This window comes from Saccopteryx bilineata, chromosome 2 (assembly GCF_036850765.1).
Source record: "Saccopteryx bilineata isolate mSacBil1 chromosome 2, mSacBil1_pri_phased_curated, whole genome shotgun sequence".
In the NCBI taxonomy this organism is placed as follows: domain Eukaryota; kingdom Metazoa; phylum Chordata; class Mammalia; order Chiroptera; family Emballonuridae; genus Saccopteryx; species Saccopteryx bilineata.
Window position 1 is genome coordinate 161,064,686 of NC_089491.1, and position 25,317 is coordinate 161,090,002.

Here is a 25,317-nt window from a genome sequence, read left to right on the forward strand (position 1 = left end):
ATCGCCCCCTGGTGGGCAGAGCTTCGCCCCTGGTGGGTGTGCCGGGTGGATCCCGGTCGGGCGCATGCGGGAGTCTGTCTGACTGTCTCTCCCCATTTCCAGCTTCAGAAAAAATACCAAAAAAAAAAAAAAAAATTTCATCCCTGGTCAGGTAGCTAAGTTGGTTAGAGCGTCATCTCAATATGCCAAGGTTGCGGGTTCAATCCCTGATCAGGGCCCATACAAGAATCAATCAATGAATACATAAAAAAGTGGAACAAGTCGATGTCTCTCTCTCTCCTCTTCCTCTCTCTCTAAAATCAGTAAGTAAAGTTTTTGCCTGACTAGGTGATGGCTCAGTGGATAGAGTGTCAACCTGAGACACTGAGGACCCAGGCTCAAAACCCCAAGGTCTCCTCTGACTTGAGCATGGGCTCACCAGCTTGAGCAAGGGGTCATCAGCTTGAGTGTAGAATCATAGACATGACCCCATGGTCACCAGCCTGAGCCCAAAGGTCACTGGCTTGAGCAAGGGTTCACTCACTCATCTGGAGCCCCCCAGTCAAGGTACATATGAGAAGCAATCAATGAACAACTAAGGAGCCAAAGCAACAAACTGATGCTTCTCATCTCTCCCTTTCTATCTGTCTGTTCCTATCTGTCCCTCTCTCTGACTCTCTATGAAAAAAAAAAGTTTCTTAATATAAATAAAGCAACAAATGTCACTTACCTGTTAGTAAAATATTTCAAATGTTTAAACAAATAATAAACAACATCAATATTGGTATTTTATCTGTCATAAAATACTTCAATTCTATTACCAGACTTTACAATTTTAAATTACAAATACTGACACCCAAAGTGAGATTCCAATATTTTCTTTTTTTATAAATTTATTTTTTATTTTTCTTTTACAGTGACAGAGAGAGAGCCAGAGAGAGGGATAGATAGGAACAGAGAGAGATGAGAAGTATCAATCATTAGTTTTTCATTGGGACACCTTAGTTGTTCATTGCTTTCTCATATGTGCCTTGACCATGGGGCTACAGCAGACTGAGTAACCCCTTGCTCGAGCCAGCGACCTTGGGTCCAAGCTGGTGAGCTCTGCTCTAAGCAGTTGAGCCTGCGCTCAAGCTGGCGACCTCGGGGTCTCAAACCTGGGTCCTCCGCATCCCAGTCTGACACTATCCACTGCGCCACCGCCTGGTCAGGCGAGATTCCAATATTTAATTTGTTTTACCCTCTCCAAAGTAAGATTAACCTAACTATTTGAGAGATTAATTTTATCCAGATAATTCTGGTAGGTGTAAAACCTTCACTCAGTTTTTCCAAGACAATGTCAAAGTCACTTAAACTGATATATCTCCCCAACCTCTTCCTGTTGCTGACAGTATGTATGTGATAAGTTGTATTTTCACCCTTACATGTAAAAGCATCTTTAAGCAAAAATAAGAAAACTAAGGATCTTTCAAACAAAGAAGTGCTCAATAATAATGGCTTGCTATTAAATTATAACATTTTTTACTCCTTTTAACATGGATGATACCTTTCTTCAATATTAACCACTTCTGAGGAATCACCAATTTTTTTTAAGCTCATGTCATTTCCTTCCTGTATCTGGTCTGTTATTTTCTCCCAATATGGTAAAATACCTTCACCTAGGATAAAAATGAGAAACAATTTAGTTCAAAAAAAGCAGATTAAAATCTTAAAACTTCAGAATTTTACAAGTAAAGTATGCCAAAGATTTCAGAACTCTATAAGATTTCTTTAAAAAAAAACCGAGAAAACCTTAATTACAATACATTCTTCAAAAGGTTAATGTTATGAAAAAAAAGTGTGAGCTTTTCTAAAAAGACTAGAGTTAAAAATAAATGCAATCCATGATTGAATTCTGTTGGGTTTTTTTAAACTTTTTTTTTAATATATTTTTTTAAAGACTTTCTTCATTTTAGAGAGAGAGAGAGAGAGAGAGCAAGAGTGAGAGAGAGAGAGCAAGAGGGGGAGGAGCAGGAAGCATCAACTCCCATATGTGCCTTGACCAGGCAAACCCAGGGTTTTGAACCAGTGACCTCAGCATTCCAGGTCGATGTTTTATCCATCAAGACATGCAATTTTTTTTTTAACTTTCAAAAGGCATTTTGGAATAATTGGTGGAATTCTAAAATGAATTTGAATACTAAAGTATTATTAACATACCTAGGTATAGCTATAACAAAATGTCTGCATATTACTTGCAATGAAATGACACAACAAATTATATATAAACATAGCTAAAAATATAAGTATTTGCCCTGGCTGGTTGGTTCAGTGGATAGAGCGTTGGCCTGGCGTGAAGACATCCTGGGTTCAATTCCCAGTCAGAAAAAACAGGAGAAACACCTATCTGCTTCTCCTCCCCTCCCCCTTCTCTCTCTCTTCCTCTCCCCCACTCACAACCAGTGGCTCGACTGATTCAAGCACTGGCCCCAGATGGGGGTTGTTGGGTGGATCTGGCCAGAGTGCATGCAGGAGTCTGTCTCACTATCTCCCCTCCTCTCACCTAAGAAAATAATAATAAAAGTATCTATATATGTAGACAAATAGAGCAGAACATTAACTATTAAATATAGGTGGTGGATAAATTGGCAACCATTGCAGTGGTCTTTCAAGTTTTCTAGACGTTTGATATTTTCCAAACTAAAAGATTAGGTAGGAGGTGTACTGTTCAAAAAGAAGAGAAAGACATTTGACCATTCATGCCTGACCAGTGGAGGCACAGTGGATAAAGCGTCGGTACAGAATGCTGGGGTAGCTGGTTTGAACGGGGGAATTGTCCACATGATCCCAGAGCTCGCCAGCTTGAGCCCATAGGTCACTGGCTTGAAGCCCAAAGTCACTTGTTTGAGCAAGAGGTCACTGGCTCAGCTTGAGCCGCCTAGTCAAAGCACATACGAGAAGCAATGAAGAACTAAAATGACACAATCACGAGTTGATGATTCTCCTCCTTTCTCTCTCTCTCTCAAAAAAAAAAAAAAAAAAAAAAGACATTTGACCATTCCATACAAGGAACAAGAAATTACTCTAATTAGGAGTAATTCCTAATTAGAGCCTCAGTAGTAAGCATAGACACCTCTTGCTGATTATCTGTATTTTTCTATAACTCAGCTCAAAAGAATAGATTCTTAAAAACTGGAAATTAAATTAAAACTTAAAATGCTGGAAACAACTTAGCACTTCACAAAGAACATTAGATAATAATCTTACTTGACTATCATAATGATGAAATCATTAAAATTGATTATGGGGGGAACACACAATATAGTGCAGAGATGTGCTGTAGAATTGGGCACCTGAAACCTGTATAATTTTGTTATCCAGTGTCACCCCAATAAAAGTAAAAAAAAATTATGGTTATAAACACTACAGAATGTACCATAAGCATTTTCCATGTGGAGTGGGGAAAGAACACAATTTATGATACAATATTCTAAAATTACAAAATGTGAATGGGAGAACAGAAAAAAATATACCAGAAATCACGTGAGCGCTCATGACTTTAGAGCACCAAACAGTGATGCCTGTTCTATGGCAGCAACGTGCTGGGCACCAGGAAAGAGGTATGGCAACGACAAATTGAGTGTCTGGATTAGGGTGGATTTTTTTTATGAGTAAATCCCATCACCAGCCTTATCCTCATCCTTCAGATCTTCTATCAAATAGCCCACTGCCAAACACATTTCAAATCAACCTCAAACTATTTCTAAGCTCTCAAAGAAAAATGGTACAACAGAACTTTTTTCCTTCCTTTTCGAAGTTCCTATGCTATACTATGCAAGGTTTGAAATCAGCATGAGTACTGAGTGTGTTCTTGGAAAGTCACAAATTCTGTGTCCAACTCTTCATCCAATTCAGGCTCAGTAGCTATGCAGCATTATTGGACTTCACAATTAAAGCCGAGGGGACAGAAAAGAAATGCATAAAGACCTCTTCTTGTCTCAGGAAAACTTGGTACACTCTTGGTTAAGTGCAGAAGTGAGAAATGCATATAAGTAACTCACCTTTAGGATGGTTATGGTTTTCTTCCTTCAAATCACTTTTTTTCACAAGTACTTCTTGATATTGTGCCCCATAAAATAAATTAGGAGAAGCACCATTTTTTGAAGTCAAGACAAAATCTTGATTAGTTTTACAGAAGTTGCTTTGTTCACTGGACAAAATGTTGGAAGTGTACATGTTTTCTTGGGTTTGATTCTGGTAGGGTTTAGGTTTCTCTATAGTGGCGGAACTTCCTGAAGATCTGTACTTCTGGCTCTGATCATCAGACAGCAGAGCTAAACCTTGCAATTAAGAAAATCAACAAACTGATGTCTCTCTACAACATTTTTACTTCTGCCCATTAGTGACCCCCACCATAAAGTTTTCTGCACAGTGATAAAAGTATTATTTTCCTTCTTATTAGGAAACTGTTTAACAAAATAAAAATTTTTAAAGTTCCAAGTGATCCTTGAATAATGTTGACTGAGCCCATATTTACACTATGATTCACGTGCAGACAGTGTGTACAAGGCAGAGCTACAGCAGAGCCTGGCTCTGTAAGGCACAACTCACGCACCAATTGTGAGAAGCACTCCTGCTGTCCTCAGCTCTGCAGCCCCATGACAAACACAAACAGCTTCAATGCAGATAGTTACAAATGAGCTGAACTGTTCCTAATGGTAATGCTCTAATGTCACAGCATATAAAGTACCTTTCCTTCAGATTATCTTTGACATTTTGGTACCTCAGGTGATGGAATTATTAGTGATTTTTCAGTTTTATACTTTTCTGTAGTTTCTAAATTTCCTGTATTATTCTTCTCCTGTTTTGTTTCTTAAGTCTCAGCTTTTAAAATAATGCAACAAACAGAAATACCCCTTGTATATACCTCTTGGAGAGTAAATGGCAATGCTAGCTATCCTGCCAGCTGTACCAACCCCTTCAAATCCTGCTACCACCTCTCTGTTCTCCATAATCATCTCAACTAAATTTAGAAGTGAAGACATAGGGAAAGTATTTTCTAAAACAGCCATGGTTATGCCCCTTATCTACCTCACCCTAACCTATAAATAAAACTGGACATCAGGTAGATCCTCATTGAATATAAGGTTCAACTTCTCTTCCTTTATAACATTTTTGTTTGTTTGTTTTATTGATTTGAGAGAGACACAGGGACAGAAAGGGAGAGAGATGAGAAGCATCAACTCGTAGTTGCATCACTTCAGTTGTTCATTGATTGCTTCTCATATATGCGTTGACTGGGGGGTGGGGGCTCAACCCAAGCCAGTGACTCCTTGCTCAAGCCAGCGACCATGGGCTTCAAGCCAGTGACTATGGTATTACATCCATGATCCCATTCTCAAACCGGTAACCTCACGCTCAAGCTGGCAACCTCAGCGTTTCAGATCTGGGACCTCAGCATTCAGGGTCGGCGCTCCATGCAATGCACCACCACCAGTCAGGCCACTCTCTCCATTTACGTATTGTTGACTAATGGTCATCCCACTTCAACCTGAACATATCACTGATAAAAGAGCAATATCCCAAAGCAGTTCTCAAATTGAAGTCTATAAATCCCTGGAGGTCTCCAAGACTCTTTCAGGGCATCAGGCACCAACTCAAAACTATTTTAATAAAACATTAAGATCATATTTTCCTGTTTCACTGTTGCTGACATAGGCACTGACAGCCCAAAAGCAAAATGGGCCCTGGCTAGGTAGGTAGCTAGTTGGTTAGAGTCGTCATCCTGATATACCAAGGTTGTGGGTTCAATCTCCGACTGGGGTGCATGCAAGAGGCAACCAATCAATGCACACCTAGATGGAGCAACAAACTGATGCTTCTCTCTCTCTCTCTCTCTCTCTCAATTCAATTAAGAAAAAATATTTTCAAAGCAGGTGCCATCAGTCACTGTACTCATCATCACCATGCACTCACAGTTCTAAAAAAAAAAAGGTTTTTCCATATGGTCATTCTGGGTTCAATTCCTAGTCAGGGCACATAGGAGAAGCAACCATCTGCTCCTCTACCGTCCTCTCCCCCATCTCTCCCTCCTCTCCTTTTGCAGCCAGTGGCTCAATTGGTTGGAGCATGGCCCCAGTCACTAAGGGATAGCTCAGTTCATCTGAGTGTGTCAGCCTCAGGCCCCAGTCATTGAGGGATAGCTCAGTTCATCTGAGTGTGTCAGCCTCAGGCACTAAAAATAGTTCAGTTGATTCAAGCATCGGCCCAAGATGGTGGTTGCCAGGTGGATCCCAGTCGGAACTCAAGCTGGAGTCCAACTCATTATCTCCCCTCCTCTCAACTAAAAAAAAAAAAAAAAAAAAAAAAAAAAAAAAAAAAAAAAAAAAAAATTAAGAGATTTTTTTTTTTTTTTTACAGAGACAGAGAGAGTCAGAGAAAAGGATAGATAGGGACAAACAGGAATGGAGAGAGATGAGAAGCATCAATCATCAGTTTTTCGTTGCGACACCTGAGCTGTTTATCGATTGCTTTCTCACATGTGCCTTGACCATGGGCCTTCAGCAGACCGAGTAACCCCTTGCTCGAGCCAGTGACCTTGGGTCCAAGCTCAAACCAGATGAGCCTGCACTCAAGCTGGTGACCTCGGGGTCTTGAACCTGGGTCCTCGGCATCCCAGTCCGACACCCTATCCACTGCACCAGCGCCTGGTCAGGCAAGACAGACTGTTTTAAATGGATAAAAATGTTCAATTTTTTTTTTGAGCCACTCCACCAAGAAATTCTCCCTACACATGCACTGGTGGGCATCCACCCACAAAAGCAAACGGTTCCTAGAAAGCAATCTACTCTGCACCTGCATGAAGAATTAACTATGTAAGCCAGATCCCCTGCAGAAGTTCAGGGAGCCATTTTTTTTTTATAATTTTCCCATTGATTTGGGGGTGGAGAGAGAAACACTGATCTGTTGTTCCACTTATTTACATATTCATTGGTTGATTCCCATATGTGCCCTGACCAGGGATCAAACCCACAACCTTGGTATACTGTGACGACACTCTAACCAACTGAGCTCCCCGGCCAGAGCCATATTCTTCCAGCTCTTTCCCTTACTCCTTTCCCTCTACTTTGCTCTCAGTAAATCCCTTCCTTTGCATCTGTTTCACCTCCTCTTGTATTTTCTTGGGGGAAGGAGGTGAAGAACCCTGTTGTCGGTGACATCTAAACCACTCTTCATTTGCTGTATTCCTCATCCCCACCATTCCCGGAGTCCCACCCAGCCACACTCATTTGCTAATGTCTTTTCTTCTTTGTATTCTCAATACCCATGCCATCTCTGAACACAACAGGCACTGTCCTGAATCAGTGTCTGTTCAAAGGTAGCAGCAAGCACAGATACTGGTTTTCAAACTGTGGGAAACAATCCATTAATCATTTTATCATCAGATGCAACAAATCATGACTGGCACTTTTTTTGACATAGAACAGAATAAACAATTTAGAAAATCTCCTTACTATATGTCAGGCACATTAATAAAGAGTGATTTATAACATTTCTTTGAAATTATGAGTCATGATTTAAAATGTTTTTGTTACTATGAAGTATGGTCAACAAACTCTCAAGACAACTGCTCTATAAACACTTCAACAGGCTTTTTCTAGATAGGCAAACCATTCCATTAACTGATTGAGCAGACAACAAAAGAATCCTGTCACCTACTAAAGAGAAACTTTTTTTTAATTCATTTTAGAGAGAGAGAGAAAGACAGAGGGGGGAGAGGAGCAGGAAGCATCAACTTCCATATGTGCCTTGACCGGGCAAGCCCAGGTTTTCAAACCAGTGACCTCAGCATTCCAGGTTGACACTTTATCCACTGTGCCACCACAGGTCAGGCAGAAAATGTTGAAAACCAAAAAGCCAACAGGATTTTTGCAGTTTAGATTTTGAGGGGGCAGAGGTGTGGGGAATTGGCTATAACTGACAATCTCCCCAACCTCCCACCTCACTTGCCTGATTAGGTTGCAAAAGGCTGTTAAGCTGTGGTGCTGGATTGTTTACACTACCCCCCATGTTCCCCGGAAAGACTGGAGGCAAGTGTCTTCTATCCTTTGTTTTGTGAAGATGTTATATATGGTGGGGGTTTTCTGCACTTGGTAAAATTCTTGGGTTGCCTTGGAAATGTGATCAGAGATCTCTGATTTGCTAATGGCCTCACTTTGCCCTATAAATAAAGCAGGAAGTGGGTGTGGAGCATGCTCTGTTCTTGCCATCTGCATTGCAGAGCCCTCCCAAACCCATCCTTTTACTTTAAGCATATTTTCTTAATTCCGCACCATTCCCACTCAGGATCTGGAATTACTAGCCATGCTGGTTCGCGGCAAGAAAATATTCTTGGTATGGTTCTTTAGCTGAGTAGAGGGGCTACTACACATATTCACCTCTATGATCCAGAGCAGTTTTTCATTCATCAAACAATGATTGTAATCTGGAGTCCTAGGCCAACTTCGGTTCTAGATCTTTTATTCTCCTAGGTCTTCTTTGATATCATTTTATAAATAAATGTCATTAAGCAGGACACGGATGCTCCAAAATGGCACAGCTTTCACTTGTCCCTATTACACCACCAGCCTCTCAGTCTCCATAGCCCCTAAAGAAACCGGAGTTTGGGCGTGGCCAGTTGGCTCAGCAGTAGAGCGCTGGCCCAGCATGTAAAGTCCCAGGTTCAATTCCCAGTCAGGGCACACAGGAGAAGCGACTATCTGCTTCTCTCCCCCTCTCCTTTCTTTCTCTCTCTCTCTCTTTTCCACTCCTGTAGCCATGGCTCGATTCAAACAAGTTGGCCCCGGGCACTGAGGATGGTCTCACCTCAGGCTCTGAAATAGCTCGGTCACTGACCGGAGCAGCGGCCCCACATGAGCAGAGCATCGCCCCATAGAGGGCTTGCCAGGTGGATTCTGGTTGGGGCACATGCAGGAGTCTGTCTCTCTGCCTCTCTGCCTCTAAGTAAAAGACAGAAAAAAAAAAAAAAGAAAAAAGAAAAAAAACTGGAGTTTGCAACATATAATAGAGAAATTATAGAAATAACCTGTCAAACAACTCAAGGTAAGAAATGTGTATAAACTGTCTATGACTGTATTTATAACTCTATGTAAGCAAAAGATACCTGGGAATGTGTGCTGCCCAGACACCAGAGTGAGCACCTTCTCTTGTTCTTCCATGAGTCTTTGCAGCTGCTCCAACTGCTGCCTCTTCAGTTGTTCCTGCTTCTTCTGTTGCACCTCTTTCAGCTTTTTTAACATAAAGTTAACTTGATTAAACTAACTTTACGTTTCTTTATGGACTCTCACTACTTACATTTACCTTAATCTCTCCCATGTCCCTTTTTATATCTTCCCTAATAAAAAGTTTCAAAGAGGTATATTTAAGTATAGGGGGTCCTCGGATTATGACAGTCTCTACATACAATGTTTTGAGTTTACAACACTCACTCTCATAAAAACTTAAAATAATTGAGACGTGAGTGTTTTGCCTTACAGATTATGTGGGCGAAATAGTTTGGTTGCATGCAGCGGAAGAACAGCAACATGGCTTATGAGTGAGGGAGTTGGCATCTCCCGTACGCTTTCACCTCCACAATTTTGGGCTGTTAAAAGCGCAAGTGTTCCATTTGTTTTGCTTTGGTGACTTTTTGGCCCTTATCATGGCTCCTTAATGAAAGTCAGTGTCTTCAGATAGTGCTTTGAAGAACAGGAAAGTCATCACGATGGATGTCACAGAGCTACTATCCCATGGAGAGGAGCTGTCTGCTGAGGACCTCATTCAGCTAGAGAAGTAGCTGACTGAAGAGGAAGAGATAGAAACCTCTGCAGAACCCAAAAGATTTACAACCAAAGGTTTAGCAGAAGGTTTTTCTATGGTAGAGGATGGGCTGACAAAATTTCAGGTTGAGGACCCCAGCGATGAGAAATTCAGTAAGGTCTACAGAGCTGTATGGATGCCTTGCAATGCTACAGGCAGACTTTGGAAGAGAAGAAGTCATCAACTTCTGGACTAGCCTGGAACAATTCTTAAGCAGATAGAGAGGCTTGCCACAGATCCTGTGCCCTCTACATCATCTACTTCTTGAGATTCTACAGAGCTGTATGGATGCCTTGCAATGCTACAGGCAGACTTTGGAAGAGAAGAAGTCATCAACTTCTGGACTAGCCTGGAACAATCTTAAGCAGATAGAGAGGCTTGCCACAGATCCTGTGCCCTCTACATCATCTACTTCTTGAGATGAAACACCTGTAGTACAGGTAGAATCATCTCCAGTGTCTCCTGCCCATTACATAGACAATCCTGATTCACCTGTCCCAGTATCTCCAGCACCTTCTGCAGGTTCTCCTGCCTCTCCAGCTCCCTCCCCCCAATAGGTCTCTCTCTCCCACCTTCCAATGCCCCTTCCAGTGTGTAAGCCAACCACAGGAATAAAAGTAAGGAATTCTTTTACACTCATTTTTTGTCATTTTTTTTGTTACTACAGTACAGTGTAAAGTACAGTATATTTATGTCCTTTTCCTTTTTCTGTGGCTAAGTTGTATTTTTATGTTCTCGATTATGATTTTACAACTGAGTTAGGATAAGTAAGTGACTTAGGCTAGGGTATGCTTCAACTTAAAACAAAATTCGTGTCACATCACTGTCGTAGTAACAGAACTATGTCATAACCCAAGGAACCCCTCTATATCCGCCACCAAAACTCTTAAATATAATTTTTATGATGGAAACCATACTGACTCTCTCAACTAAGAAACAGAAACAGTCATAAAAATACTTTGATTCTTAAAATAGAATAAGTAATCAGTACTTTTGGTCAACTTTTTCCCCAATACTGGATCAACAATTTCTAATTTTTTGATCAAATGAGGTTGAAACTTGAAGATATTAACTTACAGTGTTATATGTATGTCATACATATTAAATATGCTTTAATGTTTCACATTAGACAAAAGGCAAAATTTGGTATTTTGAGAATTTCACGGTAAAGGAGAAGAAACAAAAGGACCTGAAACTGGTAATTTTCATCATAAACAAAAACCTACAATAACACAAATACATATTAGGCCAAGTCCTATTGTACCTGTTCAAGCTTTTTAAAAAGTGGGTCTTTATAAGCCGCTTCTTTGACTTCACTCCCAGGTTCTGAGATCAAGTCACTTTTGTTATCTCCCCAGTGTTCAGGAGCATCCTGACATGCCACTGGTTGTGGTCCCTCTTTAGGCAAAGGAAAGCCTGCCTGCATGTCAGATTTATCTGACTGTAGTCTGTAAGGGCTGTTAGACTCCAACTTCTGTTCCTCACAAAGTGAATCTTCTTCACTTATACAGCTGAAGCTATTAGAAAAATGTGTGGCTTTAACAGGAGAGCATGCAGAAATGTTCACATTTGCTCGCTTCTCTTCATCTGCTTCCAAAATAGGAAATCCATGATTTAATATGACTCCAGCCCGGGAAGGATTGGTCATCCACTGGGATAGGAAGTTCTGCCCATTATGTAACTCTGAAGAGGTTGGCATCAGGAACATTTTAGTCCAATTTTCTACTATATTTAAATAACATAAAAGCTAGCAGAGCTATTAATTTCCAACACCTGTAGAAGAAAGCCAACAAAAAGTATTAAAGATATTCTACCCGAACCTCGACACAACACAAAAATCTACTGAGGCCCTGGCCGGTTGGCTCAGTGGTAAAGCATCGGCCTGGCTTACAGAAGTCCCGGGTTCGATTTCCGGCCTGGGCACACAGGAGAAGCGCCCATCTGCTTCTCCACCCTTCCCCCTCTCCTTCCTCTCTGTCTCTCTCTTCCCCTCCCGCAGCCGAGGCTCCACTGGAGCAAAGATGGCCCTGGCACTGGGGATGGCTCCTCGGCCTCTGCCCCAGGCGCTAGAGTGGCTCTGGTCGCAACAGCGATGCCCCAGATGGGCAGAGCATCGCCCCCTGGTGGGCGTGCCGGGTGGATCCCGGTCGGGTCGGGCGCATGCGGGAGTCTGTCTGTCTAACTGTCTCTCCCCGTTTCCGGCTTCAGAAGAAAAAAAAAAATCTACTGAGTATTTCAAATGCAAAGAACTTTAACTAACATAGAAATTGGGCATTAAGCTTCATGTTTTTTAAAGTCTTAAATATCCAAATTAAGTGGATCAAACACCTAAGTTCCCTTTTGACCCAATCATTCTGATGATTTTATAGAAGTGCTAGATCGGCTGACCTAAAACTATGGGAGCTAAACCATCTTCTGAGTTATTCTTTTTTTTTTTTTTTTTTTTAATTTAGTGAAAGGAGAGGAGGCAGAGACAGACTCCTACATGTGCCCCAACCCGGATCCACCCAGCAAGCCTACCAGCGGGCGACGCTTTGCCCATCTGAGGCCCTTGCTCGGTTACAACCAGAGCTATTTTTTAGCGCCTGAGGAGGATGTAATGAAGTCATCCTCAGTGCCAGTGACCAACTCACTCTAATCGAGCCAGGGCTGCAGGAGGAGGGGAAGAGATAGAAACAAGAGGGGGAGGGATGGAGAAGCAGATAGGTGCTTCTCCTGTGTGCCCTAACCGGGAATTAAACCCAGGACATCCGCACACTGGGCGGACATTCTACCACTGAGGAAACTGGCCAGGGCCTCTGAGTTATTTAATACCCAAAGGAAAACAGCCACTCTCAATATCAGACACCCACATTAAGTACTTTCATGCTTCTAGCCCTAGTACAACATTGCTTCCTTACCCTACTGGCAAACCCATGTTCTCCCTAATTCAAGAACAAACCTTACCACTCCCCCAAGGCTTTACTTGGCACTGTTTCCCACTGCCCCTTACTCTCTCATCTCCCTAACCCCTCATTCACCAATCAGTCCCTCATCTGTATTCCTAAAGATCCTTGCCATCACTATTCTGGCATTCACCCCATTATTATTGGTATTTTACTTGTGTGTTCATAATCTACCCAGATGTAAATTCCTTGAAGATATCTACGTATTCCCTCACCACTGCCTAGCACCATCTATTCCCAGCAGATAGGAAAAACTTGATAAATGTTTGCTAAAGATAAGTTACAATTAAATAACTAAGACTGTATTATTGAAAACAAATTCAGTATTATCAAGTATTACACTGCTTACAAAAATTAAGGAATCAGGAAACATGCAGCTACTCCAGTACTTTCAGCCTTTTGTATAGTGCATTTCCACCAATGAAATAAAAGTTGGTTTTGTATCTCATTTGCATAATTGAACAACTTTCTTTGACTTGTCGTTTGCTTTTCTGATATTGTTTAATAAAAAAAATCAAATGCTTCCTTTTTTATTGCTTCATATTCATTTTGAAATAACCCCTAATTTTTGTGAGTAGTATGTTTGACCCTGACTGGTTGGTTCAGTGGATAGCACGCCAGCCCAGTGTGCAGAAGTCCCAGATTCAATCCCCAGTTAGGGCACACAGGAGAATCAACCATCTGCTTCTCCTCCTCTCCCTCTTCCCCTCTCACAGCCAGTAGCTCAATTAGTTCAGGCATCAGTCCCAGGCACTGAAGATAACTCGGCTGGTCCGAGCATCAGCCCCAGACAGGGATTGCTGTGTGGATCCCAATCAGGGAACATGCAAAGTCGGTCTCACTATCTCCACTCTTCTCACTTAAAAAAATAGTAACAAGACAAAAAAATAAAATAAAGTATTATCTGTGTTCATTCGATGTTCAACAATAAAAATTACATTGCTTCACTGGACAGCTACTCTATATAAATCATACTCTAAAATAACTAATTTTTTAGTGTAACTCCATCACTGTGCAATAAATATAAACGGGACATCGCAAAGAACATAAGCTGCTCCTCCTTTGTATGTCTGATTTTTCTTAACAAGCACTTATTTTCTTTCTCTATAGCAGATACTGTTTTGGGATGGGTATACAGCAGTTATTAAAACACACACACATAAAAGTAAATTATACAATATGTTAAGTAGTAAAAAGTGCTAAGGAGAAAAATAAAAGCCATGTGGGGAAGACTGCATGTTTAGATAGGGTGAACACAGTCCTCATTTTGAGGATAAAATTAAAAATCTGGTAGAGGATTCAGAAGGGGGAGGAAATAAGCCAGGCAGATATAATCTCACTTATATGTGGAATCTAATGAACAAAGTGAACTGAGGAACAGAATAGAGGCAGAGGCGGGGTCATAGGGAGCAGAGGGACAGCTGTCAGAGGGAAGGGGAAGGAGGAGATGGGGTCAGAGAAGGTGAAGGGATTAGGGAAATTATATATACATAACACATAGATACAGATAACAGGACAGCAAATCCTAGAGCAGGGGTCAGGAACCTATGGCTCACGAGCCAGATGTGGCTCTTTTGATGACTGCATCTGGCTCGCAGACAAACCTTTAATAGAAATAATAATAACGTTAAGAATATAAAACATTCTCATGTATTACAATCCATTCATTTCCTACCGCTCATATTCATGGTTGCGGGTGGCTGGAGCCAATCACAGCTGTCCTCCAGGACAACACCAAATTTTTATTGGATAATGCCTAACGTACACGGGTCGTTGTGAAGTAAGGAAGTAAATTTCCCTCCTTTTAATCAAGCAGTCAGCTAGCTAATTGCAGAAACCCTTTTGATGAAGGAGATGGCTAAAAGATAAAAAGATGAGTATTGTACTTTTCAGCAGGAATGGACAGAGGAAATCACCTTATTGGAGAGAGCAGGTTCTGCAGTGTGTCTAACATGCAATGATAAAATTGCATCGATGAAATGATCAAATATAAAGCAGCATTTCTACACATGCCATACTACATCTGCATCGAAATATCCAGCGGGGGACAGCAGGAAGAAAGCATGTCAAGAGCTACTGTGCAGAGTGCAAGCTAGTTAGCAGCAACTCCGTGTTTGGACCCAACAAGGTGACTGGAATTTGGCTAGCTTTGCTGGTGCTTTAGCAACTGTGAAAAAAGGAAAGCCATTCACAGATGGGGAGTATGCCAAAACATTCATGCTTGATGTTGCCAATAAACTTTTTGATGACTTTTTGGATAAAGACAAGATGGTCAAACGAATAAAAGACATGCCTCTGTCGGTAAGAACTGTTCACGATCGTACCATCATGATGGCAAATCAAATTGAGGCAACACAAGTGAAGGACATAAATGCAGCACCATTCTTTTCTCTCACTTTGGATGAGTCAACAGATGTAAGCCATTTATCCCAGTTCAGCGTGATTGCAAGGTATGCTGTCAGTTTCACACTATGTGAGGAAAGTCTTGCTGTTTTGCCTATGAAAGAGACAACAAGAGGGGAGGATTTACTCAAGTCTTTCACTGAGTTCACTAAAGAAAACAATCTACTGATGGATAAACTTATTTCGGTGTGTACTGATGGTGCTCCATGCATGGTGGGGAAAAACAGAAGATTTGTAGTGCTTCTTCATGAACATGAAAAGAGACCCATCCTAAGTTTTCACTGTATCCTACATTAGGAGGCACTTTGTGCTCAGATGTGTGGTGAGCAGCTTGGTGAGGTGATGTCGCTGGTCATTCGGGTGGTCAACTTTATTGTTGCCCAAGCTTTAAATGATCATCAGTTTAAAACACTGCTGGATGAAGTTGGGAATAATTATCCTGGTCTGCTTCTGTACAGCAATGTGCATTGGTTGTCAAGAGGGAAGGTGCTCAGCCATTTCGCAGCTTGTCTGAGCAAAATCCAGACTTTTCTTGAAATGAAAAACGTCGAGCATCCTGAGTTAGGTAACACTGAGTGGCTCCTGAAGTTCTACTATCTTGTGGACATGACTGAACATCTAAACCAGCTCAATGTGAAAATGCAAGGCATTGGAAATACAGTCTTATCCCTTCAACAAGCAGTGTTTGCATCTGAAAACAAGCAGAACTCTTTATCGCGGACATTGAAACAGGTTGTTTACTACACTTTGCTAAACTGGGAGAATTTAAAGATGCATGCACAGCAAGTGACCCTGCTCAACATCTTGATCTCCAGCTGCTAGCGGGCTTTGCATCTAATCTCCTGCAGTCATTCAAAGAACACTTTGGAGAATTTCGTGAATTGTACTCATTTTTTTAAATTCATCACATATCCACACGAGTGTGCAGTGGACAGCGCCGACCTGAGTTACATCCCCGGTGTCTCCATCAGAGATTTTGAGCTACAAACTGCTGACCTGAAGGCCTCAGACATGTGGGTGAATAAGTTCAAGTCACTGAATGAAGATTTGGAAAGACTTGCATGACAGCAGAGTTTGCAAGCAAACACAAGTGGGGAGAAATGAAAAAACTTCAACCCGCGGACCAGCTGATTGTCAAAACTTGAAACATGCTTCCCGTCACATACCACACACTGTAGCGTGTGAGTATTGCTGTACTGACAATGTTTGGCTCTATGTATGCATGTGAGCAGTCTTTTTCACATCTAAAGAACGTTAAGACCAACCTATGATCACATTTAACGGATGGAAGTCTCAACGCCTGCATGAAGCTTAACCTCACCCCGTATCAACCAGATTACAAAGCCATCAGCAAAACCATGCAGCACCAGAAGTCGCATTAATGGTAGAAGTACGTTATTCATCATTGGTTAGCAACAGCATAACAACGTTATTAAAAAGAATTCAGAGACTTATTGTACTTTAAAAGTGTTGGTCTTACATAAAATGCACACATTTACTTGTATTTAGTATTAAACATATTGTATGGCTCTCATGGAATAACATTTAAAAATATGTGGCGCCCTGGCCGGTTGGCTCAGCGGTAGAGCGTCGGCCTAGCGTGCGGAGGACCCGGGTTCGATTCCCGGCCAGGGCACACAGGAGAAGCGCCCATTTGCTTCTCCACCCCTCCGCCGCGCCTTCCTCTCTGTCTCTCTCTTCCCCTCCCGCAGCCAAGGCTCCATTGGAGCAAAGATGGCCCGGGCACTGGGGATGGCTCTGTGGCCTCTGCCCCAGGCGCTAGAGTGGCTCTGGTCGCAACATGGCGACGCCGAGGGTGGGCAGAGCGTCGCCCCCTAGTGGGCGTGCCGGGTGGATCCCGGTCGGGCGTATGCGGGAGTCTGTCTGACTGTCTCTCCCTGTTTCCAGCTTCAGAAAAATGCAAAAAGAAAAAAAATATATATGTGGAATTCATGGCTCTCTCAGCCAAAAAGGTTCCCAATCCCTGTCCTAGAGGGAAGAGAGGAGGGGGTTAGGGGAGGGGGGAGAGGGGTATAAATAGGGACACGAGGGTGGAGGGTGAGGGTGATACATTCAGTGGGACACTTGAATGCATGTAAACACAATAAATTAAAATTAATAAAAAATTTTAAAAAAGAAAAGAGGCCCTGGCCGGTTGGCTCAGCGGTAGAGCGTCGGCCTGGCGTGCGGGGGACCCAGGTTCGATTCCCGGCCAGGGCACATAGGAGAAGCGCCCATTTGCTTCTTCACCCCCCCTCCTTCCTCTCTGTCTCTCTCTTCCCCTCCCGCAGCCAAGGCTCCATTGGAGCAAAGATGGCCCAGGCTCTGGGGATGGCTCCTTGGCCTCTGCCCCAGGCGCTAGAGTGGCTCTGGTCGCGGCAGAGCGACGCCTTGGTGGGGCAGAGCATCGTCCTCTGGTGGGCAGAGCATCGCCCCTGGTGGGCGTGCCAGGTGGATCCCAGTAGGGCGCATGTGGGAGTATGTCTGACTGTCTCTCCCTGTTTCCAGCTTCAGAAAAATACAAAAATAAAAAAAATTTTTAAAAATAAAAAAGAAAAGAAAAGAAAAATACATTAAAAAATCTAGTAGAGGAGAAGGAGTGAGTAATGCAGCTAAGAACAGTGGAATAAAACTTAGGCACCCAAACTTCAAAACCTTCATCTGCAAGATGCCCCCCCACTAATGCCTATTCCTCCAGAATCCCACCAATTCTCACACCACCAGCAAAATCTCCTATTTTCCTTAACCTCTTCTTTCATCTTCCTGAGAACATGTCTTCTTATGGTGCCAATACCCTTGTACCACTGAGCATGGAAGTGGAGAGTGTGTTTTCCTTCCTGTTACTTTTTGTTTCTAGACTATTCCCCCTCCTACCATAGAAAGCACCCAGTTTGGGCCTTCCTTTCAGCTATCTTTCAGTAATTCACCAAAATGACTAACACAAAGGGAAAAAGGAGAGGTATCCAATATATGTTCTCTAGACCTTTTAGAAAACATGGAGTTGTTCCTTTGGCCACATACATGTGAATCTACAAGAAAGATAATATTGTAGACATGAAGGGAATGGGCATTTTACAAAAAGCAACCTCCCACAAATGTTACTATGGCAAAACTAGAAGAGTCTACAATGTCACCCATCATATGTAAACAAATAAGGGCAAGGTCTTTGTCAAGAGAATTACGGTAATCTACATATTGAGCATATTAAGTACTCAAAGAGCTAAAATAGCTATCTGAAACATGTGAAGGAAAATGACCAGAACAGGAAGAAAACCTAAGAGAATGCTGCCTAGCTTCAACTAATGCACCAGCCTGCTCCACCCAGAGAAGCACACTTTATGAGAACCAATGGAATGGAGCCTGACCTGCTGGAACCCATTCCCTATGAAGTCATGGCATAAGTGTAAAAAAATAAAAGCCCCTTGTACTGTTTTTAAAAAAAGGCACTTGGAGTGACGTCAGAGAAATGGCATCGTGAGGGATGCTCCTGATATCTCCCCTTGAAATTTCAACAAATTCAACAACTAAAGACAGAGAAAAGAATCTCAGGAGCACCTGAAATATACACACACCAGACAAAGGTATGATTGGGTGAAAAGGTGGCTGAATATATAATCCACTCTGAAGGAAATAAGACAGAAAACGGAATTTTTCGCTTTCCTCACTGATCTGAGGAAGGGGTGCTTTCTTCTGGAGCCAAACAAAGCGGAGGGTCTGAGGCAGAGAAAGGAAACTGGGTGAGGGTGGATAATCAAGCAGAAGGAAGAACACGCTAGCTCTGTCTGATTGCGGACGAGGGGCACGCTCCGGTGGCAGGCTCTGACAAAGGTTACTGGTGCAGTGTGCCTGCGGGAGCCGGTGCTGGCACCAGCAGCTTTGTGCGCTCCAGCTCTGCAATCACGGGTGGTGTGCAAGTGGCTCCACCTGGCACCACTGGCATGGGAGTGCACGCACGTGGGCTGGAGGGCTTAGCCCGAAATTATCAACAACAGACATCTGCGTGGGCTACTGCCAGCATCTTTGTGCATTCCCAGCTCCACCACCGCCAGCATAGGAAGTGCGCAAAGGCTGGGTCCCTAGGCCTGGGACTGCTCAGGCGGGGCACCTTCACAGGGCCTATACAGGCTTCAAAGAACATTCCTGCATTCCTGGCTCTGACTGAGATCACAGGCTCTGTGTGCCCAAGTGGGCAGGTGCAAGTCTCTGTGTGCACTGAAGGCATAGGGGCTGGGTGCACACATGGCTTGCTGCGGGCTACCAGTGTACAAGGGAGAAGCCTGTAGAGATTAGATCCGTGGAACACTGAGGCATACTAAACATGCTCCGGGCCTTTAGAAAGGCCCCAGATCTGCAATTGGCTCCCAGCCGTGCCTGCTTTTGCTGGTGGCTCTGGTTGGCACAACCTTACCCAGAACTGTGCTTTGAACGGTACTGCAAGAAGGACGTGGCTGCTCTTAGAGCCTCTTGCTCTGCAAGCAGTGGCTGGGGCAAAACTCAAAGCTAAGTCCCCAGGCTATCTGCTCAAGTGAGAGAGACATAGGGAGAGGCACCTGGAAAACTGAGACTCCCACTGTCAGAGCCTCCAAGCCCTAACAAGCCCCGCCTACCAATGGGACTGAGGCCCAGCCTACATCATTGCCATAGTGACACAACAGCAAACCTCTGCTCAAGAGCCCCACAGAAGCAAAACCTGTAGTACAGTACTACCTACCAAGAAAAAGGAAGAAGCTACCTCTCAAAACTAGGAAAAGCCTGACCAGGTGGTGGCACAGTGGATAGAGCATCAGACTGGGATGCAGAGGACCCAGGTTTGAGACCCTGAGGTCGCCAGATTGAGTGTGGGCTCATCTGGTTTGAGCAAAAGCCCACCAGCTTGAACCCAAGGTCGCTGGCTCCAGCAAGGGGTTACATGGTCTGCTGAAGGCCCGCGGTCAAGGCACATGTGAGAAAGCAATCAATGAACAACTAAGGTGTTGCAACGCACAATGAAAAAACTAATGATTGATGCTTCTCATCTCTCTCTGTTCCTGTTTGTCCCTGTTTATACCTCTCTCTGACTCACTCTCTGTTTCTGTAAAAAATAAATTAATCAATTAATAAAAAAAAAACTAGGAAAAAAATACATTTTTATAACTTTTTCCCCCACTTTGGTCATTTTATCTTCTTTCCTTTTTATTCTTGCCTTTTCCTTTTGACCTTCATTATTCATAGTTGTTACATTTTTCATTCTTGTTTTTTTATTAGGGTTTCATTTCAAAAACTTTTACTTTTTTTTCTCTCATTCAATAGTCATTTATCAACAAATTATTGTATTTTGGATTCATATTTTTCTTTGTGGCATTTTGCATGTTTTTTACTTCATTTTTTATCTCTTTTGTCATTTTTCCCCAGTTCCTGATCCTTGTTCTCTGCAGTTTTTGTTCCATTTCTCATTACAGAATTTTAATTTTTTCACTGTATCTTTTCCATTTTTATTTAATTTTTTAAATAGTCTCTTATTAGTGATATTAACAATACCACTCTCAAATGCCATTAAGGAAAAATAAATCAAATATCATGGATACAAAAGGCAGCGATGTAGCTCAGACAGATGGTGAAAAATCTCTAGAAAAAAAATTCAATTGCTTGGAAACCTTGGAGTTAAATGACAGAGAATTAAAAATTGAAGTCCTAAAAATACTCAGGGAAATACAAGAAAGCACAGAAAGGCAATTTAGAGAGCTCAAAAATCAATTTAATGAACAAAAAGAATACTTCACCAAGGAAACTGAAACCATAAAAAGGAACCAAACAGAGATGAAAACCTCAATTCATGAACTGAAAAACAAGGTAACAAGCTTAGCTAATAGAACAGGACAGATAGAGGAGAGAATTAGTGATATAGAAGACAGACAACTAGAGGCACTATAGAGAGGAAAGAGACTCACGAATTTTAAAAAAAAGATAAAGCCCTGCAGGAATTGTCTGACTCCATCAGAAAGAGCAACATAAGACTAATGTGCATATCAGGAGAAGAGAGAAAATGGAATGGAAAACATATTCAAACAAATAATCGATAAGAACTTCCCAAGCTTGTGGAAAGAATTAGAGCCTCAAATCGAGAAGCAAACAGAACACCAAGTTACCTTAACCCAAATAGACCTACTACAAGACCCATCGTAATGAAATTATCACAAACCAATGACAAAGAAAAAATCCTCAAGGCAGCCAGGGAAAAGAAGAATACAACATATAAAGGAAGGTCCATTAGGCTATTGTCAGATTTCTCAGCAGAAACTCTACAAGCCAGAAGAGAGTGGACCCCAAAATTTAAAGTACTGAAAGAGAGGAACTTCTAGCCAAGAATACTATGTCCATCAAAGCTATCCTTCAAATACAAAGGAGAAATAAATACATTCAGATATAGCAAAGATGAGGGAATTTATCACCAGAAAACCCCATTTCAGGAAATAATAAAGGGAGTTATCTGACCAGATACAAAGAACAAAACAAAACAAAATCAAAAGTAAAAACTCCAACAAGATCACAATGAAAACAAGATTAATCTGTAGCAACAAAAACAGAAAGGGGAGAGGACAAAGATTAACAAAGGCAAAGGAGGATGGAGTGGAGAAGCACTCATGAGATAATATACTACAATGAATATGACACATGAAAATGTTCAAAAGAAAATGTTAATTATGTACAATGAATATGATACATATCCTTTTTATTACCTAATGGTAACCACCCCTGAAAAAAATCACTATAGAATCATATGGCTTAAAAAAAGAAGAAACAGAGGAAAGAAGTATGGAATACAACCAAACAAAAACAAATGACAGAAAAACAAAAGAAAAGAACCAAACAAGATACAGAGCTACCAGAAAGCAATATATAAAATGGCAATAGGAAACCCTCAAGTGTCAATAATTACATTAAATGTAAATGAATTGAACTCACCAATAAAAAGACACAGAGTAGCAGAGTGGATCAAAAGAAAAATCCAACTGTATGCTGCCTTCAAGAAACACATCTAAGCTACAAGAATAAAAACAAAGTCAAAGTGAAAGGTTGGAAAATGATTCTCCAAGCAAATAACATCCAAAGAAAAGCAGGTATGGCCATACTCATATCTAACAATGCTGACTACAAGACAGCAAAGGTAATAGAGACAAAAACGGTCATTTCATAATGATAAAGGGGACATTGAATCAAGAAGACATAACACTTCTTAATATATATGCACCAAACCAAGGAGCAGCAAAGTATAAGGTCTACCGGAAAGTTCTGTCCGTTTCTATCACAAGTTTCGACACGTAAGCACGTTTATTTGGCGCATGTGTGCCTCTCTATTTTTATCACTTAATGTATACATACTGACGTAGCAAATTAACTAAAACAAAGTTGATTCACGTTATTCTTATGTGTGAAGTGATAGTGTACCCATGGCTACTGATAAAGTTCATTTACGCCACTGTAATTTTTACGAATTTCAACAAGGAAGAAATGCTACAGAAGCATGTCTGTCGCATCCACCATATTTCCTGGACTTAGCACCCTCCGACTATCACTTGTTTTTGTCCTTACAAAAGTTTTTGAAGGGCAAAAAATTCAAAAACGAAGAAGATATCAAACAAGGACTGGTTCAATTTTTCGCATCAAAAGATAAAACATTTTTCAAAAATGGGATATACCAATTGCCCTCACGCTGGCAAGAAATCATTAATAATATGGCAATTATATTATTTAATAAAGTTTATTGATGGTAAGAGAAATTTGTATTTTGTTTAATTCCAAAAACAAACAGAACTTTCCAGTAGACCTTATATATAAGACATTTACTAACTGATCTAAAAATAAAAACTGACAAAAAATTACAATCATACTTGGAGACCTCAATACACTGCTGACGGCTCTAGATCATTTATCCAAACAGAAAATCACTAAAGAAATATAGGCCTTAAACGAAACACTAGAACAACTGGATATGACAGACATCTACAGGACACTTCATCCCAGAATGCCAGAGTATCCATTTTTCTCCAGTGTACATGGAACATTCTCAAGAATTGACCATGTGTTGGCCCACAAAATTAACATCAACAAATTCAGAAAGATTGAAATTATACCAAGCATATGCTCTGACCATAAGCTTTGAAATTAGAATTCAACTTCAAAAAAGAAGTAAACAAACCCACAAAAATGTGGAAATTAAAAAACATACTCCTAAAAAACGACTGGGTCGAAGAAGAAATAAAAGCAGAGATCAAAAGAGATATATAGACAAACAAAAATAACAAGACCTATCAGAATCTCTGGAATGCAGCAAAAGCAGTAATAAGAGGGAAGTTCATATCACTACTGGCTTATATGAACAAACAAAAGAGAGTCCAAGTAAAAAACTTAACATCTTAACATCACATCTTAAGGAACTAGAAAAAGAAAAACAAAGGCTACCCAAAACCAGCAGAAGAAAGGAAATAATAAAAATCAAAGCAGAAATAAATGAAATAGAGAACAGAAAAACTATAGAAAAAAAATCAATAAAACAAGGAGCTGGTTCTTTGAAAAGATCAACAAAATTGACAAACCCTTGGCAAGACTCACTAAGGAAAAAAGAGAAAGGACTCATATAAATAAAATCCAAAATGAAAGAGAAGAAATCACCCCAGATATCATAGGTATACAAAGAATTATAGTAGAATACTATGAAAAACTATATGCTACCAAATTCAACCATCTAGAAGAAATGGATAAATTTCTAGACTATAATCTTCCTAGACTGCGTTACAAAGAAGTAGATAGCCTAAACAAACCTATAAGCAGGGAGAAAATTAAAAAAACTATAAAAAAACCTCCCCCAAAATAAAAGTCCAGGGCCAGACGGCTATACTAGTGAGTTCTATCAAACATTCAAAGACTTGGATCCTATTCTACTCAAAGTCTCCCAAAAAATTGAAGAAGAAGCAATACTTCCAAACACATTTTATGAGGCCAACATAACCCTTATGTCAAAACCTGGCAAGGACAACACAAAAAAAGAAAAATACAGACCAATATCTCTAATGAATACAGATGCTAAAATACTAAACAAAAATACTAGCAACTCAAATACAAGAACACATTAAAAAAATAATTCATTGTGATCAAGTGGGATTCATCCTGGAATCACAAGGATGGTTCAACATATGTAAAACAGTTAACATAATACACCATATCAACAAAACAAGAACAAAAACCATATGATCCTATCAATAGATGCAGAAAAGGTACTCCATAAAATACAACATCATTTTATGTTTAAAACACTCAAGAAAAGGAAAAGATCTCAACATAATAAAGGCCATTTATGACGAACCATCAGCTAACATCATATTAAATGGCAAAACACTGAAAACTTTTCCTCTAAAATCAGAAACAGGACAAGGCTGTCCACTCTCTACATTCTTATTCAACATAGTGCTGGAAGCTCTAGCCAGAGCAATCAGACAAGAGAAATAAATAAAAGGCATTCATATTGGGAAAGAAGTAAAGGTTTCACTTTTTGTAGATGATATGATCCTATACATTGAAAACCCCAAAGACTCCACAGAAAGAGTATTAGAAACAATAAACCAATACAGTAAGGTTGCATGATACAAAATTAATATACAAAAGTCTACTGCCTTTCTATATGCCAACAATGAAACTTCAGAAAATGAACTAAAAAAAATAATCCCTTTTACGCTTGCAACAAAAATAACAAAATACCTAGGAATAAACAAAACAAAGAATATAAAGGACCTATATAACGAAAACTACAAAACACTGTTTAAGGGTAATCGAAAAAGATACAATGAAATGAAAAAATATTCCTTGTTCTTGGATAGGAAGAATAAATATAGTTAAAATGACCATATTACCCAAAGCAATATACAAATTTAATGCAATTCCCATCAAAATTCCAATGTCATTTTTTAAAGAAATGGAACAAAAAATCATCAGGTTTATATGGAACTATAAAAAACCCCGGATAGCCAAAGCAATCTTAAGGAAAAAAAATGAAGCTGGGGCATTACAAAATACCAGACTTCAAATTATATTATAGAGCCACGACAATCAAAACAGCATGGTACTGGCAGAAAAATAGACACACAGACCAATGGAACAAAATAGAGAGCCCAGAAATGCA

General features: G+C 40.8%; 1 protein-coding gene and 1 pseudogene across 1 annotated transcript in view; one reads left to right on the forward strand and one right to left on the reverse strand.

Moving 5' to 3' along the window:
* CENPJ (centromere protein J) overlaps nucleotides 1-25,317 on the reverse strand; it is a 65,683-nt gene that overhangs the window by 36,520 nt on the left and 3,846 nt on the right. Inside the window, exons 2-5 of the mRNA XM_066258269.1 lie at nucleotides 11,081-11,589; nucleotides 9,122-9,245; nucleotides 4,020-4,298; nucleotides 1,526-1,637 (exon numbers count right to left, since the gene is read on the reverse strand). Coding sequence (XP_066114366.1) covers nucleotides 1,526-1,637; nucleotides 4,020-4,298; nucleotides 9,122-9,245; nucleotides 11,081-11,524 — 959 coding nt within the window. The 5' untranslated portion in view covers nucleotides 11,525-11,589. The remainder of the gene's footprint in view (nucleotides 1-1,525; nucleotides 1,638-4,019; nucleotides 4,299-9,121; nucleotides 9,246-11,080; nucleotides 11,590-25,317) is intronic.
* Nucleotides 18,093-18,565, forward strand: LOC136323019 (large ribosomal subunit protein eL21-like; annotated as a pseudogene).